Source organism: Populus euphratica, unplaced genomic scaffold (assembly GCF_000495115.2).
Source record: "Populus euphratica unplaced genomic scaffold, PopEup_1.0 scaffold78.1, whole genome shotgun sequence".
Lineage (NCBI taxonomy): Eukaryota > Viridiplantae > Streptophyta > Magnoliopsida > Malpighiales > Salicaceae > Populus > Populus euphratica.
In genome coordinates this window covers 1113991-1128253 of record NW_011499867.1, presented here as the reverse complement: position 1 = coordinate 1128253, position 14263 = coordinate 1113991, and the positions used below count along the sequence as shown (strand labels likewise).

General features: G+C 29.9%; 2 protein-coding genes across 2 annotated transcripts; both read left to right on the top strand.

The window, feature by feature from the left end:
- The first annotated feature begins 4291 nt into the window (after positions 1-4291).
- Positions 4292-7951, top strand: LOC105126410 (lipoyl synthase, mitochondrial-like). Its single transcript, XM_011027275.1, has 4 exons — positions 4292-4890; positions 4977-5188; positions 5279-5658; positions 7282-7951. Exons 1-4 carry the CDS (start codon positions 4445-4447, stop codon positions 7399-7401), a joined length of 1158 nt encoding a protein of 385 aa, XP_011025577.1. The 5' UTR covers positions 4292-4444; the 3' UTR covers positions 7402-7951.
- Positions 7952-9601: 1650 nt separating this feature from the next.
- On the top strand, positions 9602-10396 carry LOC105126473 (uncharacterized). Its single transcript, XM_011027343.1, has one exon. It carries the CDS (start codon positions 9602-9604, stop codon positions 10394-10396), a length of 795 nt encoding a protein of 264 aa, XP_011025645.1.
- Positions 10397-14263: the final 3867 nt, after the last annotated feature.

The following is a 14263-nucleotide window of genomic DNA, read 5'->3' as shown; positions in this document are numbered from 1 at the left end:
TCCTTTCAATTTCAATTCTTAAATTCATCAATCAATCTTTTCATTTATGCGATAGGCCTGCATTAAAAATAAACGTTTATCACAAATTATAGGTAACTTATATTATTAGATATATTAGTATAAAACATGTTTTAGTTAAGGAGTTATTGATACTTCAAGTGCAAAATGATGATATAAAACCTTGATGAAAATGCACTTTTAAGTACTAATCAATACATCCTAGATAAACTATTGTAATCAACTCATTATTTGGTTATTAACTACTCCATTATTATTTTTGACCAATCATTCATTGCTACTAGTTAATAGAAATTGTTAGTGTATTCATTAATATAGTTTTTTTTTCTTAATATATGGAGTTGTTGGTATGAAGTATGAGTGTATTCGAAAAGAAGTAAATGCTCTTTGATATTTTTCTTCATCTTTTCTAACTCAGTAATCTTTAATTTTCATTGTCTTTTTTTATTCTTTTTTAATTGTTCCCACCAAGTAGAAGCTTTCCCTTTTAATATAATGATGATTAATCTGCTCCAAGACTTATTTACACTAAAAAACTTCTCTCCACACCATTTATCCAATCAATGAATTTCTTAGCTTTGTAGCACTCTTGAATTTTAAATCCAAAACCTTAAGTCTCCATGAAGTTCACCCTAATCAAGAGGTTTCATTCTCTATTCTCGCCTTCGAAACAAATTTATAAGACTAGATATGGATTCGTGATCACTTTCTTCATGATTCTTTAGGGTTCTCATCATCGCTAATGGCATGCTAATTTTTCAATTTGTCTCCATATATTTTTTATTAATAGTTCCTGGATGTCTCTTTCCTTTGGAGAAATCTTCTCATCCCCTCCTGCATGAGCAACTTATGTTCTGTGACCTCTTCCACTCATGATTATTTAATAACACATAACAAGCAACTAACCATCATTAGAAATCATGGACTCTGATACCAACCACCACACTTGAACCTAAGAAGAAAACAAGCATAAAAAGAGACATAATTTTATTGAAAAAGGTATCTCAACAACTAGAGCCTTAATTTTTGTTTATTACTTAAATTTTTTCTTTGATGTAGTCCATTGAAATACAAGCTAAACAACCATATTTATACTAATATTAAGTCTTTCTTCAAAAAAGAAAGATTCCAATGAATAATTATAGAGTTAGAATATGGATTCCTAAATTAAATGCAAAAAATAAAACTACCAATATAATATTTGATTTATTAAATTAAATATAAAAAATATTTATCTAAACTAAATAAAAAAAACAATAAAACAAAACATTTCTTCTAAAAATCTATTGTACCAGTTCCATTCTTAAAAGTACTTGGACATTACCTTTGATAAAATATCCTCTTCTGTTATAAGTCAGTAATCCCCCTTCATTCCTAAAGTTCACGTTATAGAGATCAAGTTTAAAGGATGAGGTTTATGTTGACTCTTTTTGTTTCTTCCTCTCTTCTTGTTTTTTCTTTTATTTTTTGGATGCTTAGCTTTTCATGATGACTAACTTTAAACTTTTTTATTTCTTGCATATGACCAACTTTAAACTTTTTTATTTCTTGCATGTGATTGATGATTTTCCTTTGTGTCTTTGATAATATTTCTTCACTCCATAAGTTTGAGCCTATTCCTTAAGGTCCAAAAATATCTTTTATTAAAAAAGACCAATCTTTAGAACTAACTAATGCCCCTTAGTTGAGGTTAGGATCAAATCCTAACATTTGAAAAATTTTATAACACAACTAAAACTTGTTTATGAACCTTACCATTATAATTTTTATATTTGCAACTTTGACTTTTTTAAAAATCAAGATCAAATTTGAAGTTGTAAGCTATGATAAGCTAAAAATAAAAATAAAGGTAAAAAAGCTATGGAAAAAATATTAACAAAGAAAGATAAAAGATCAAATACATATTAATGACATGATATTTTACAAATCAAGCAAACATACCATGGATTCAATCTACATAATTCAATTTTCATTGAAAGGTACCTTTTAAAACCAACATTTATTAAATATCCATAACCAATTTACCTAAACTATCATTTTAATATTTTTTTTATTCTTGATTTTTTAATTTTAATGAATCAATTTTTTTTTTAATAATTTTTTTCAATCCAATATATATTTGAAATACCTTTCCCCTTCAAGAAATGCGACTTTATAAATTATCTTTAAATTTCTTACACTTATCTAAATATAAAAAAATAAACTTAAAGAGAAAAGAGGTAGGAATGTTGTCTTTATTATAGCTATATACTCAATTTCATAATAGATTATAACAACATATTTATATTTTTTTTCCCTTAAACCAACAACAATTAGGTTGGCTGATTAGGGTAGGAGAGTCTTTTTTTTTAAGACACAGTAAAATGATGAAAATACCCTTATGGTAAAAAACTTAGACCAGCCATTTAGGGACATTTTTGGGTTTTTATTTTCTAAGCATAGTTAAATTACTGAATGCCTTTAAAATTAAAATAAAACCTTTGCATTTAGTCCAAGGTTATTTTTGTATTTTCACCTTATTTTTTATGGTTAATATTAACTACGATAAAAGGGAGGTTCGTCTTTTATATTAGAATAAATATCTTAAAAAAATTATTAATACGTGCATTACACCTGTTAGTGTGTTATTGTTGGCTGTCGACTTCAAGCATTGTGTGCGACGTTGCTTGATGGCCAAACAACGACTTCTAGAGGGCATTTGATTCTTCTCAAAGTTCTTTTTATCTCTAGCCAGAAAGTGTTATTGATGAACATTTAGTTTGGCACTGATAATCCTGTTTCTTCTTTTTTTTCTTTTTTCCTTCTATTTCTCTCTCTTTTTGGTTTTTCACACCTGGCCCCCTAGAGTTTTAAAGCAGCCACTCAATTTTTTTTTTAAATTTGGTCTTTGTTATTTTGATTTCTAATTTTGTGTCCCAGACCTTTTTATAGAGTTTTGTTTTTTTTCTTCATAATTTCATCATTCAATCCTAATTTATCATGTGTTGTTTTTTCATTTTGTTCCTTATTTTTTTCTTAACCTTTTTGTGTGTTTTTTTTTATTGATTTTCAATTTCATCCCTTAATTTAAAATTATGGTATATTAATTTTTTCAATTTCATCATTATTCTTTTGATTTATTTATCCTCTTATTCAAGTTTCTTTTCTTTTCATTTTCACAATTCAATCAAAAATTTGTAGATACCCTTTATTTTATCTTTTATTTCAATTTTTATCCTTGTTTTCATCATTTAGTGTTATTGATCCCAACCTAATTTCATCCTTCCATGTTTGATTTATTAACTATTTCATTCATTGTTTTTTCATGTATGATGCTTCTAGTCTAATAACAAGGGTTACTAATTTGAAAAGTTAATGGGTGTTGATATATTTGTTTTATTTATTTTCTCTTTTGATTTTATCATTTGACATTATTATTTTTAAATAATTGGCTTTGTGGTTTCCTTTAATTTTTTTTCTATCGAGTTATTTCAATTTCGTGATTTAGGATGCGGGTTTGATAGATTAACCTAGATTGACTCGCACCTCATTATTTAGGTTACATATTTATTATGCTATCTCAAGTTGACTCAGATCGATTTTTTCTTATCCAATTTTGTCATTTCAAGTTTTTTTTTTTAAGTTATCATGATTCTTTTATTAATCCTATCATTGTTATATTTTAATTAAAATAAAACCAATTTATTAAATATTATTGAACTTTCAGCCAAAATCATTTATTTTTTCATCAAAATGTGATTACAACATCTAAATTGTGTTATATATAGGAAAAAAAATATAAACCCATGACAAAATGTAAATCCACAATAAAAAAATATAAATCAATTAATCGGCCATTTGAAACATATACTATAATTCAATTTAATTATAGTGTTGAATTTAAATTCAATTAATAAATAAGTTAAATTTACTTATTTAAAAAATTTATTTTATTTTATTTTTTATATTACTCTTATTACCTTCATTTTATTTTTTTAAAGGTTTTAGAAAGAAAGAAAAAGTTGATAAATACTTTAGAAAACGAGTTTTTATATTATTTTTTACTCTTAGTGTATTAAATTATAGCCGTTGCCTTATATTTACTTTTATACAATTTTTATTGATTAAATCCATTTTAAAATTTAAAGTTTTACACTTATTTTAAATTTTTGATTTCATTAAAGTTTAATTAAGAGGATTTGAAATACACGAGATTCTGTTTTTTTTAATAAATAAATTCCACTGCTGTTAAGATTTTTTCGAAAAAAAACAAAAAAAATTGCTACCAGCCATCTAGGGAGTCCACAAACTGCAAATCCTCACCCACAGGCCACAATTAACCAACCAACCAAATCTAACCCACCCAAAGTCCCTCCCTTCCCCCCTCACCAGGACCCGGACCGGGACCGGCACCGGCACCGCTCCCCTTTTCAATTCGAATCAAACAATGCAATCACGCTTCACATCCTTGGCAATTCGCACCCTCAAATCCACAACCACCAAAGCCAAAAATTGCAATTTCTCCTCCTTCACAACCGAATCCTCTACCAAACAACACCCACAATTCCCCGAAACCCTAGCCGGTCTGCGAGCTCGATTAGCCGCCGAATCCCCTGCTCTCGGCGATTTCATCGACCTCCAATCCAACAACACCTACTCCGTCGAAGTTGGAACCAAAAAGAAACCACTCCCAAAACCTACATGGATGAGAGAAGCCATTCCAGGTGGCGAAAAGTACGTTCAGATTAAGAAGAAATTGAGAGAATTGAAACTCCATACTGTTTGCGAAGAAGCCAAATGCCCTAATTTGGGGGAGTGCTGGTCCGGTGGCGAAACCGGCACTGCCACTGCTACGATTATGATTCTCGGCGATACTTGTACTCGTGGCTGCCGGTAATTTGAATAGTTGTAAAGTTTATAAGTATTTGTTGAATGATAGTTGTATTGAATGTAGGATGTTTGGATTTATTTTGTTGTAGGTTTTGTAATGTGAAGACATCGCGGACGCCTCCTCCGCCTGACCCGAATGAGCCAACTAATGTGGCAGAGGCAATTGCGTCGTGGGGTTTGGATTATGTTGTGATCACGAGTGTGGATCGTGATGATTTGACTGATCAAGGGAGTGGTCATTTTGCGGAAACTGTGCGGAAGTTGAAGACACTCAAGCCAAACATGCTTATCGAAGCCTTAGGCATGTATAATTAGCTTGGCATTTTGGATTTTGTCAGGTTCAAACATGTTATTGTGCTTTTCTAATGTTGTTTGCAATGTTTTGGTGTAGTTCCTGATTTTCGAGGAGACCGTGGTTGTGTAGAGAAAGTTGCAACATCAGGACTGGATGTCTTTGCTCACAACATTGAAACAGTTGAAGAGCTTCAAAGTTCTGTACGGGATCATCGTGCTAATTTTAAGCAATCTTTAGATGTTTTACTTATGGCTAAAGAATATGCTCCAGCTGGGACACTTACCAAGACTTCAATAATGTTGGGTTGTGGGGAAACGCCTGAACAAGTTGTGAAAACAATGGAAAAGGTGAGAGCTGCAGGTATTGATGTGATGACGTTTGGCCAGTATATGAGACCATCTAAACGTCATATGCCAGTATCTGAATACATTACCCCTGATGCTTTCGAGAAGTATAGAACACTTGGCATGGAAATGGTATGTTTCTGACTTGTATTTTTTTAAATTGTGATTTATGCACATGATTTCAGTTTTGGTTAAATTGCAAACTAGAAATCCCCTTGTATTGTGTGATCTAGATTGTTTTTATGCCATTAACAAAAATAATGGATCAAGGAATGGACTGTTTTGTCTATTTGTGAGTTAGTTACGCTCTTTTTTAAAGTTATGAATTGCTGTTCGTTCACTCAAAAATATTTTAATGGCAGCTATTGTTAACTCCAGATTCTCTCCATTTTAGTTCTGTATTTGGTGGCGAATCTAATTTTGTTCCATGAAGGAAAGCACACATAGTGTATCAATCTATTTGACTTTTTAAATAACTGATTCTATGTATGCTAGAGGATGAATCAGTGGCAGTGAGTTGAGGAGATGGGCGGCTGTCTTCCATGCTGTTATTAATTTCGCTACATAGATTTAGGTTTTTTATACGAGTAACAGTGCAATGGCTTCTTAGGGTTTTATTTTGTTCCTAAATCCCTTAATTTTTATAAATTTAAGACTTTGTGCATCTTTTGATGTTTATTGAAGCTAAGTTTTTGGCTGTTATTGTTAATGTTCTTGATATTATTGTCAATTATGCTTTGAGCTTTATCTGGATTCATTAAAGATAGATTGCATGCATGTACATTGCTGTATCTTTGATATTCCTTTAAAATATGTCCTTACTCTGCCACTTGCACCAATCTATTTGTAATTTGGAGAAGTATTGTATGTCGGAAGGACTATTCAAGTATTGCAGATGAAAGCACCATTTTGAACCCAGCCGACTTTTATATATTCTTTTTTCTGTTGCTTCTCTCTTGTTTCATTTTCTGGTTTCAATTCTTTGATTGAGAGCTTGAGGTTTGCGGGTGACCTAATTTGGTTGCCTGGAAGACGCATCCACATAAATTAATTTGTGATTATTAGATACTAATTCATTTGTTAAAGTTGGATGCCTTTTATATATATATATAAGTACATATATTACTGATTGGTTTCCTTGATCCCAGTCTTTAGCTCTGCTGGGAACTAATTTTATGGGATGAGGTTGTAAATCTGAATATGTTTGCAATTTCTTCCTTGCCATTGTCTGACTGTTTGTACTGTGATAAACTGGATTTCAAGCGGTGGTTCTTTAATCCTACTATGAGTAGTGGTAACAGCTGAACTCCTGATAGGGGCCACCTTTATCTATATATATGTACAATCATTGCTGGTTTAATGCATTAAACACAGTGGATGCTGTCATTTCCCTGGTCAAAGAAATATGTTCAAAGTTCTTTGGCTTGTCGGCGGTGTACCTGTTTTCTGTTATGATAAATAAGCTGCCAGCATCATGTATGACACAACTGTTGACTGTCTAAATAACCCTTACAAATAGAAATGATATTTAGCCTTCTCAGTTTCTCAGTATACTGCTGGAAGTATTACTACATCTAATGATATTGATCTGATCTGTGGATGTTCCATGTACTTGTATTAATATTTGATAAGTGATGCCAGCCACAATACTGGATATTCATTGGTTATTACTTGGCAGATGCAGCATCCTTTGTTGAATTTGCCTGTAGCTGGCACTACAACTTGTGTGATTCTTATTATCTTTGGATGAATCAGGGATTTCGATATGTGGCATCTGGTCCCATGGTTAGGTCATCATACAAGGCTGGTGAATTCTACATCAAATCCATGATAGAATCCGATCGGTCTGCCTCCTCGCAGCTTCCTATCTCCTGATGGATGCTCTTTTTATTGTATTTCACTGCAAATGGATTGGCTTGTGCATTTGTTTATCATTTATAGGGACCCGAAACTCGATGAGCTTTGGCAGATGTCTAAAGCAATTTGTTACCAAGTTGTAAGAGGCCAACCTCGCAGATCATCCTCAAGGTTGCATGAGCTCGAGGTCTTTCTATTCTGCTGCTGTTGTAAATTCAGTCTGTTGTGCTTAACCACTTGTCCCTTGTTCTCATTATTTTTCCTAATAAAATTTCTCTTTTTTCATCCATTGGCACTGGCTCGGAGTATACATGCCATGAGCGTTTGGCACCTCCAAGTAACAGCTGGTCTATTCCATCCTCGGGTGGTCCATTAGCTTGTGCACCTTGTTTCCTCATCGTTTTAAAATGGGTTTGTTTTTAGTTTTGGAAATTGGTTTGGAATTGCAGTTTTCAAGGCCGACAAGAAGAAAACTTTGATTTTGGATACGGTTTCTTTGTTTAGGTAATTTACCTTGCACGCAATGCAAAAGGACTCAAACTAGAAGTCTAATGAAAATTTTATGGTACACAAATGTCCCCTCTTTACTCTCAATTGTCCAATCCAAGATCTTAGCCCTTCAAAGTGCAAGCCAAGTTTGATGTGTGGATCCCTGAATCCTCGAAAGGAGAGAGCATCGAGATAACAGACAATTCTGTAGTTTGGGGCAATAATAGGACTTTCAAGTCTTTAACTTTTAGCATTTTGAGAGTGTTGGAGGTAATAATTCTTGTCTTTAAAGTATTTTTTTTGTTTAATATATATATTAAAATAATATTTATTTTATTCTTTGAAAAATTATTTTTGATATTAGTATATTAAATTAATTTAAAAATATATAAAAAAATAATTTAAAAAATTAAATTTTGATAACCCCTTCTTTAGGTTCTAATTCCAAATAGATTATAGTTAAGAAAAGCCATGATTTATATTTTTTTAAATAACAACAGTATTTTTTTTTTTTGGCAAATGTCGATTTCACTCGGTGAAAGCATCAAAGCTTCCGTTTTTATTGAGATGTAATGTGCCAGCAGTCTAATAAAATCTCTTCTAGAGTCTTCACATAATTACATCCGATCTGTCCCATCAATCTCTCATAATACCCAGCAGGCCTCCCAAACCCCACACTCCCTGGAGCTTCAATCAAAACCCCACAGCAACTTCATTAGCTCACTTTTATCTGTCCTCTGTGGCCATTTATCTCCATAAATTGTACAATTAGCATTTAAAATGTAAATATATAGTGAAATAACATATAAAAAAATATTTAATAAAATATCATATTTTTTAATATCATGTTGAGAACATTATTTTTTTTTAATTTACATTTCAGTTCATAAAAAATATTTATTTAAATTCAAGATTAATTGATTGATTTGTAAGAAAAGTAAAAATACTATCAAAACCAACTAGAAAGCTAAAAATCTAATGGTCGGAATAATGATTTCATGCTGTTGTAAAAAAAAAAGCCTTTGAAACATCCTATACAAATTAGAAATTAATCAAATTAGAAATTAATTAAATGGTTAAATAAAAAATTATAATTTTTTTGATATAATATTTTGATTTGGTGCAACTAGATTATAATTTTTTTGATATAATATTTTGATTCGGTGCAACTAGATCTTCTTCTAAATCTAGACTTATAAATATATTTTTTAAAAAATTATATAATTATAATTTTTTTATATGAAATGATTTATTAACTTTAAAAAAAATTATATAATTATAATTTTTTTTATATGAAATGATTTATTAATTATAAAATTGCATCTAACAAGCTGACAGATTAATAATTATTATGTTTTAAAAATATGATATATTTAAATATTATTATTTTAAAACACAAAAATTATTTTATCAAGTTTATAAATAATAATATCCTGTAAATATTACATTTTAGAAATAAGATAATATAAAACTATCTTATCTTATTAATTTTATTTGATATTCTATCATTTTAATTTATTATAATGAAGAAAAAGTCCCTTTTATCCATCTAGCACGTATCTATTATCATATCCCATTTTAATTGTTTGGTAGGCCTTCTCAGTTGTCATTTCTAGCTTAACCACCAGTAATTAGAAAGTGTACATTTAATAGCCGTTACGACCCAGATTTTTCAAAACTACACAAACTGCAAATTCCGACATCATCTCATTCTCTCTCCCCCCGCCTAATGGGTTGCTGTTTTAGCTACACCGACACCACCAAAAGAGGACCAAGTCACCCAAAACCACCAAGCCGCCACCATCACCATTCACCGCCACCACCCCACAAACCCAATGTCACCGCCACAAGAACCCCACCACCACTTGAAGAAGAAACAGTCAAAGAAGTCCTCTCGGAAACCCCCATTATCGTCAAAACACAGAAAACTACTCTAGTATCAACAACAGCAGCAGCAACAACAACACAACCCCAAGAACCAAAAATCCTAACACAAAAAAACAATAAGAAACATCAAGAGGACCAGGAAATCTCTCAAGCATCAGAAATATGCAACAATGTCAATGACACTCTCTCAACAGCAACTACGACCACTGCCGCCACCACCACTACAATAACAGACATAAGAGAAGACGAGGTTACAAGCAAGAAAAGGGTCAACAAATCTCCTGCCAAAGTACGAAAAAAGCGTCCGCACACCGGAGACAGAGAAAGGGTGCCGAAACCTCCGGCGAAGACGACCGGTCAGGTGATAATCAGGACTGCAGCTGGGCAGCGTAATGTGGGGTCCAGTGGTGTCAGGAGGGATTTTGGAAGGTCACCGGGGACTAGGACGGCAGGTGGAGTTGGGAGGGGTCGTGTCGGAGCGAGTCCTGGAAAGGTAACTGCAGAAGCCGGTGGGAGGTCAGTGGAGAGGAAGAAGGAGGAGACCGTAAACGGCACCGTTCTGATGCAGCAGCGGCAGGAGGGAAACGAGTCTCTTGAGAACCCACTTGTTTCCTTGGAAGGCTTTATCTTTCTTTAGATATATTGTTAATCTATTTACTCTTTTTGTATTTTGTATGCGAGTTGGATGCATATTTAACATTTATACTGATCAGCTCCATTTCTTTCTTTCTTTCTTTCTTTGTTTTCTCTTTAATTATATATGTGTGTGCATATATATATAAATAAAATTTCAACATTACATTGATGTTGTCTTTCTTACTTTCAATTGAATTTAGAAATGTTGGAAATTTTGTATAAGGGCATGCTTAAAGAGTATATTTGAGATTGAATTAAAAATAGGGTGCATTTATTTTTATTATACAAATTTTGTTAGAATTTAATTTTAAATATATATTTTTTAATATGAAACCTCAATGTGTTTTAAATAAATTATGGGTGAATAAAAAATTAATTTAAAAAAATTCTTGGTTTAAATATTTTTAGTGAAACTTGAAACTTCTTAAAAAAGATCCATTTCACATAAGATTTTTTTATATATAAAATAGAAAATTAATTAGTTAAAATTGAGTTAAAAAAACAACAAACCTTTAAGAGGAAATAAATTCTATGTAAAGTAGATTTTAGACTTAAATCCAATTTTCATTCTTGAATCAAGTTTGAATTTAAATTTATTATAAAATACTATTTTGAGCTACAAAATATTATTTTTGTTAACTAAAATTTGATCTTGGGTCTCACCCATAAAAAAATTATTTCTTTCAATCAATGAAAGAAAGAATCTAATCAATTTCTCTATATTTTTTTAAATAATATCTTAATAGATTTCCCGTTTACAAGTCACATGATTTAAATTTTAAATTTTTTTTATTATTTAGATTTTAGGTTCAATACTTATAAATGGATAATTGAGTTATATTTTTCAAAGAAAAAAGCTATTAGTGTTTGCTCAAAATGCATCAGCGAACGGTGGCGCTCATACCATTTCAACAACATGTGAAACTCCACTCGATGACCAAAAATAACCTTCCACCATCTCTTTGGACATTCCACCATGTCCTTTTTAATTTGAAGTGGCACATGATGTCTAATGGTGGTTGGATTGTCACGGGTAGTTATTTTATTTTCATTTTGTTTTCTCTCTCCTAATAGGTAATTTATATAGTTGTCCTTTTTTTTTAACTTTTTGATTTTAGTCGTTAGTCTTTTCATTTCTTATTTTCTTTTTAGTTTATTTATAGAAGTTTTTTTTCTTTTCATTTTAATTCTTTAATCACAATTTTCCATATGTTTTTTTTTTCAATTTTAGTGTTTTTTTTTTATTTCTTATTTAGTTCTAATTCCTTTTATAGAATGTTTTTTTCTCTTCAATTTAGATAGCAATAGGTGCCCATAAGTTGTATTTCTTAATATCTATACTCTACCCATTATCCATCGGGTAAGAAATTTAGATATTCATAAACTATCCATCTAGTTTTGAGTATCCAATGAATATCTATTATCTACTGTCATTTATTATGTAATAAAAATAAAATAGTTTTTTTACGCACAAACTATTTTATTTATATTAAATGATAAATTCTAAATATTGTTCGTATATGTGTATTTTATATCAATATTAAGGTATACATATATTATATTGTATTAAAAACAAATCTAAATGTTCTACAAGTATATTTATATAATATAAATATATATTTCAGGTTAGGCTCGGGTGAGTTTCAGGTCGGGTTTAATAATATTCACACTCTATCCATTATCCATTGGGTTCATATTAAATTACAATCCCTAATTCATATGTTTTTTTTTCCTTTCATTTTGATGCTTTTTTTTAATTCTTGTTGGTGCTGTTATTGAAATTTTTTATCTTTCAATTTCATTATTTAATTAATTTTTTTATTTTTTTTTCTAGTTTGACCATCATTTTTTTATTTGTTTTTCTTTTATTATATCTATTTTTCAATTCAATTTAATCCTCCAATTAAATTTTTTTATCCCTCTAATAAATGTTTTTTTTCACCCTAATGGTTTTAAATCATTTTGTGTAATTAATTTTTTTTTTCTGATTTTATTTTTTGACATTTAATTTGTTGGGAATTCAACTTTGTATAATCTTATTGTTTTACATTAGGTTCTTTTTCTAGTATTGGTTTTGTGATTATCTTCAATATTTTTATGCATTTATTTCAATCTTATGAATCAAGTCATGTGTTTTTCATGCCTTTTTTTATTTATATATTTTTTTTATAAAAATTAAATTTATTTTTGAAAAAAATATTCATTTTAAAATAATATTGTTGATGTATTTGACCCTGCTTAATATTTTTTTGGTGTGGGTTTATTCAGTCAATTTCATTTGTATTTATCTTAAGTCGTTGGTTTTTTAGGGTGAATTTATTTTTCATTGATGTAAATAAATAAGTTTAGCAAACACAATCTAGTGAGTTTTTCATTTTATATGATTGAATATCTTGATCTACATTTATTTCTTAATTTTTTTTTATTGTTAATGACTTTTTTTTGTTTATTTAAAAAATGACTATCGATTTATTTAATTAGATGCTTACACAAACTTTTCAATTTACACTTTAATTTTTTTTAATGTAACCCATGGTGAAGCACATGTTACATAGTTGGTACAAAATATGATGCGTATAATTAAATCAAGAGTGCAAAGACACTTTGAAAAGTTTTGGACAAAATATTTAAGGTTGGAATTGCTGTTATGAAAAAGTTTATAAATGAAATTTTTTTAAATTCAAGATGGTTGACTTAAGGATCATTTTAAGTTAAGTTTCAGAGTTTCAACTCACATAACATGATAGATATCACATATATATGGTTAATAGTGAACATTCCAAGTGGCTACAATTATTAAAGAATTGCCATTATCTTTGAAAGAATTCAAGAATTACCATATATATAAAAGCAAAAAAATAAGGGTTGAAGACCTCATCTTCATACTAAGATTAGAGAAAGAAAATGAGTTATTCAAAAGAGAAGCTAACTCTTCCAATATAGGGTCTAAGGCAAAATTTGCTGTTAAAAAAAAAATATTGCCAAAAATATTTAATAGTAAATGATACAATAAGAGAAGGCACCAAGCCAATGGTTGCAAATTTATGGCTCAACAAAGTAATCCAAAAAAGATAATGATCGTTAAAGCCAATATTAACAAGGTTGATAGCCTTGCGAATGAAGTTTCATAAATGAACATGTTCGATGTTGTTTTCTAAATAAACCTGATACAAAATCCTGAGCAGTGGTGAGTTGATACTAGTACAATAAAACATAACTTATTCAATTTAATTCATGCATAAGAGGGGCTTGATACATCGACTTTATGAGCTAATTATTTTTAGCAATTAGAGGCCTTTTTTTAATGCATAATTTTACTCTAATAAACATAGTTTTTTATTTGACTACTGGATCAAGATGAAATTTTACCAAATATTTCTAGAGGTCTTATTATATATTAATTTAAAATATCATGGCAATCAAACATCATAAAGGCTTTGAAATAAGATCCAAAAACTAATATGCGAGAATTGTATTAATTTTCTAGTTGATTTAAGATTATTTTATTTTATTTTATTTTGAACCCTTTTATTATTTTTTCATCAATAGTTAGAAAGTTTTACCTATTATAAATAAAATTATTTAACTTGTATTTAAGCTTTTTTAGGAGATAAACTTTGATTTTAGCAATTATTATTGTGTGTGAGGTTTTGCTTATTTATATAGTCTTGGTAGCTTAGTACATGTTATCGTTATGTAAACTCAATTGCAATTATGATCTTAGCTTGACAAGACTAAAAGATTAATGTCTTCTTCCATATGCAGGAGTGTCGAAGTAATAAATAACTCGGCAAGACCGGAGTCGAACCACATGGAGGTTAGTTGTACAAATTATAAATAACAATAATAAACAACAACAATAGTAACA

Excerpts from the sequence above, each read along its gene's own strand:
- LOC105126410 (XM_011027275.1), top strand. The coding sequence starts at position 4,445 with ATGCAATCACGCTTCACATCCTTGGCAATTCGCACCCTCAAATCCACA. Across the intron at positions 4,891-4,976 it reads ACTTGTACTCGTGGCTGCCG|GTTTTGTAATGTGAAGACAT; the intron begins GTAATTTGAATA and ends ATTTTGTTGTAG. Across the intron at positions 5,659-7,281 it reads GAACACTTGGCATGGAAATG|GGATTTCGATATGTGGCATC; the intron begins GTATGTTTCTGA and ends TGGATGAATCAG.
- LOC105126473 (XM_011027343.1), top strand. The coding sequence starts at position 9,602 with ATGGGTTGCTGTTTTAGCTACACCGACACCACCAAAAGAGGACCAAGT.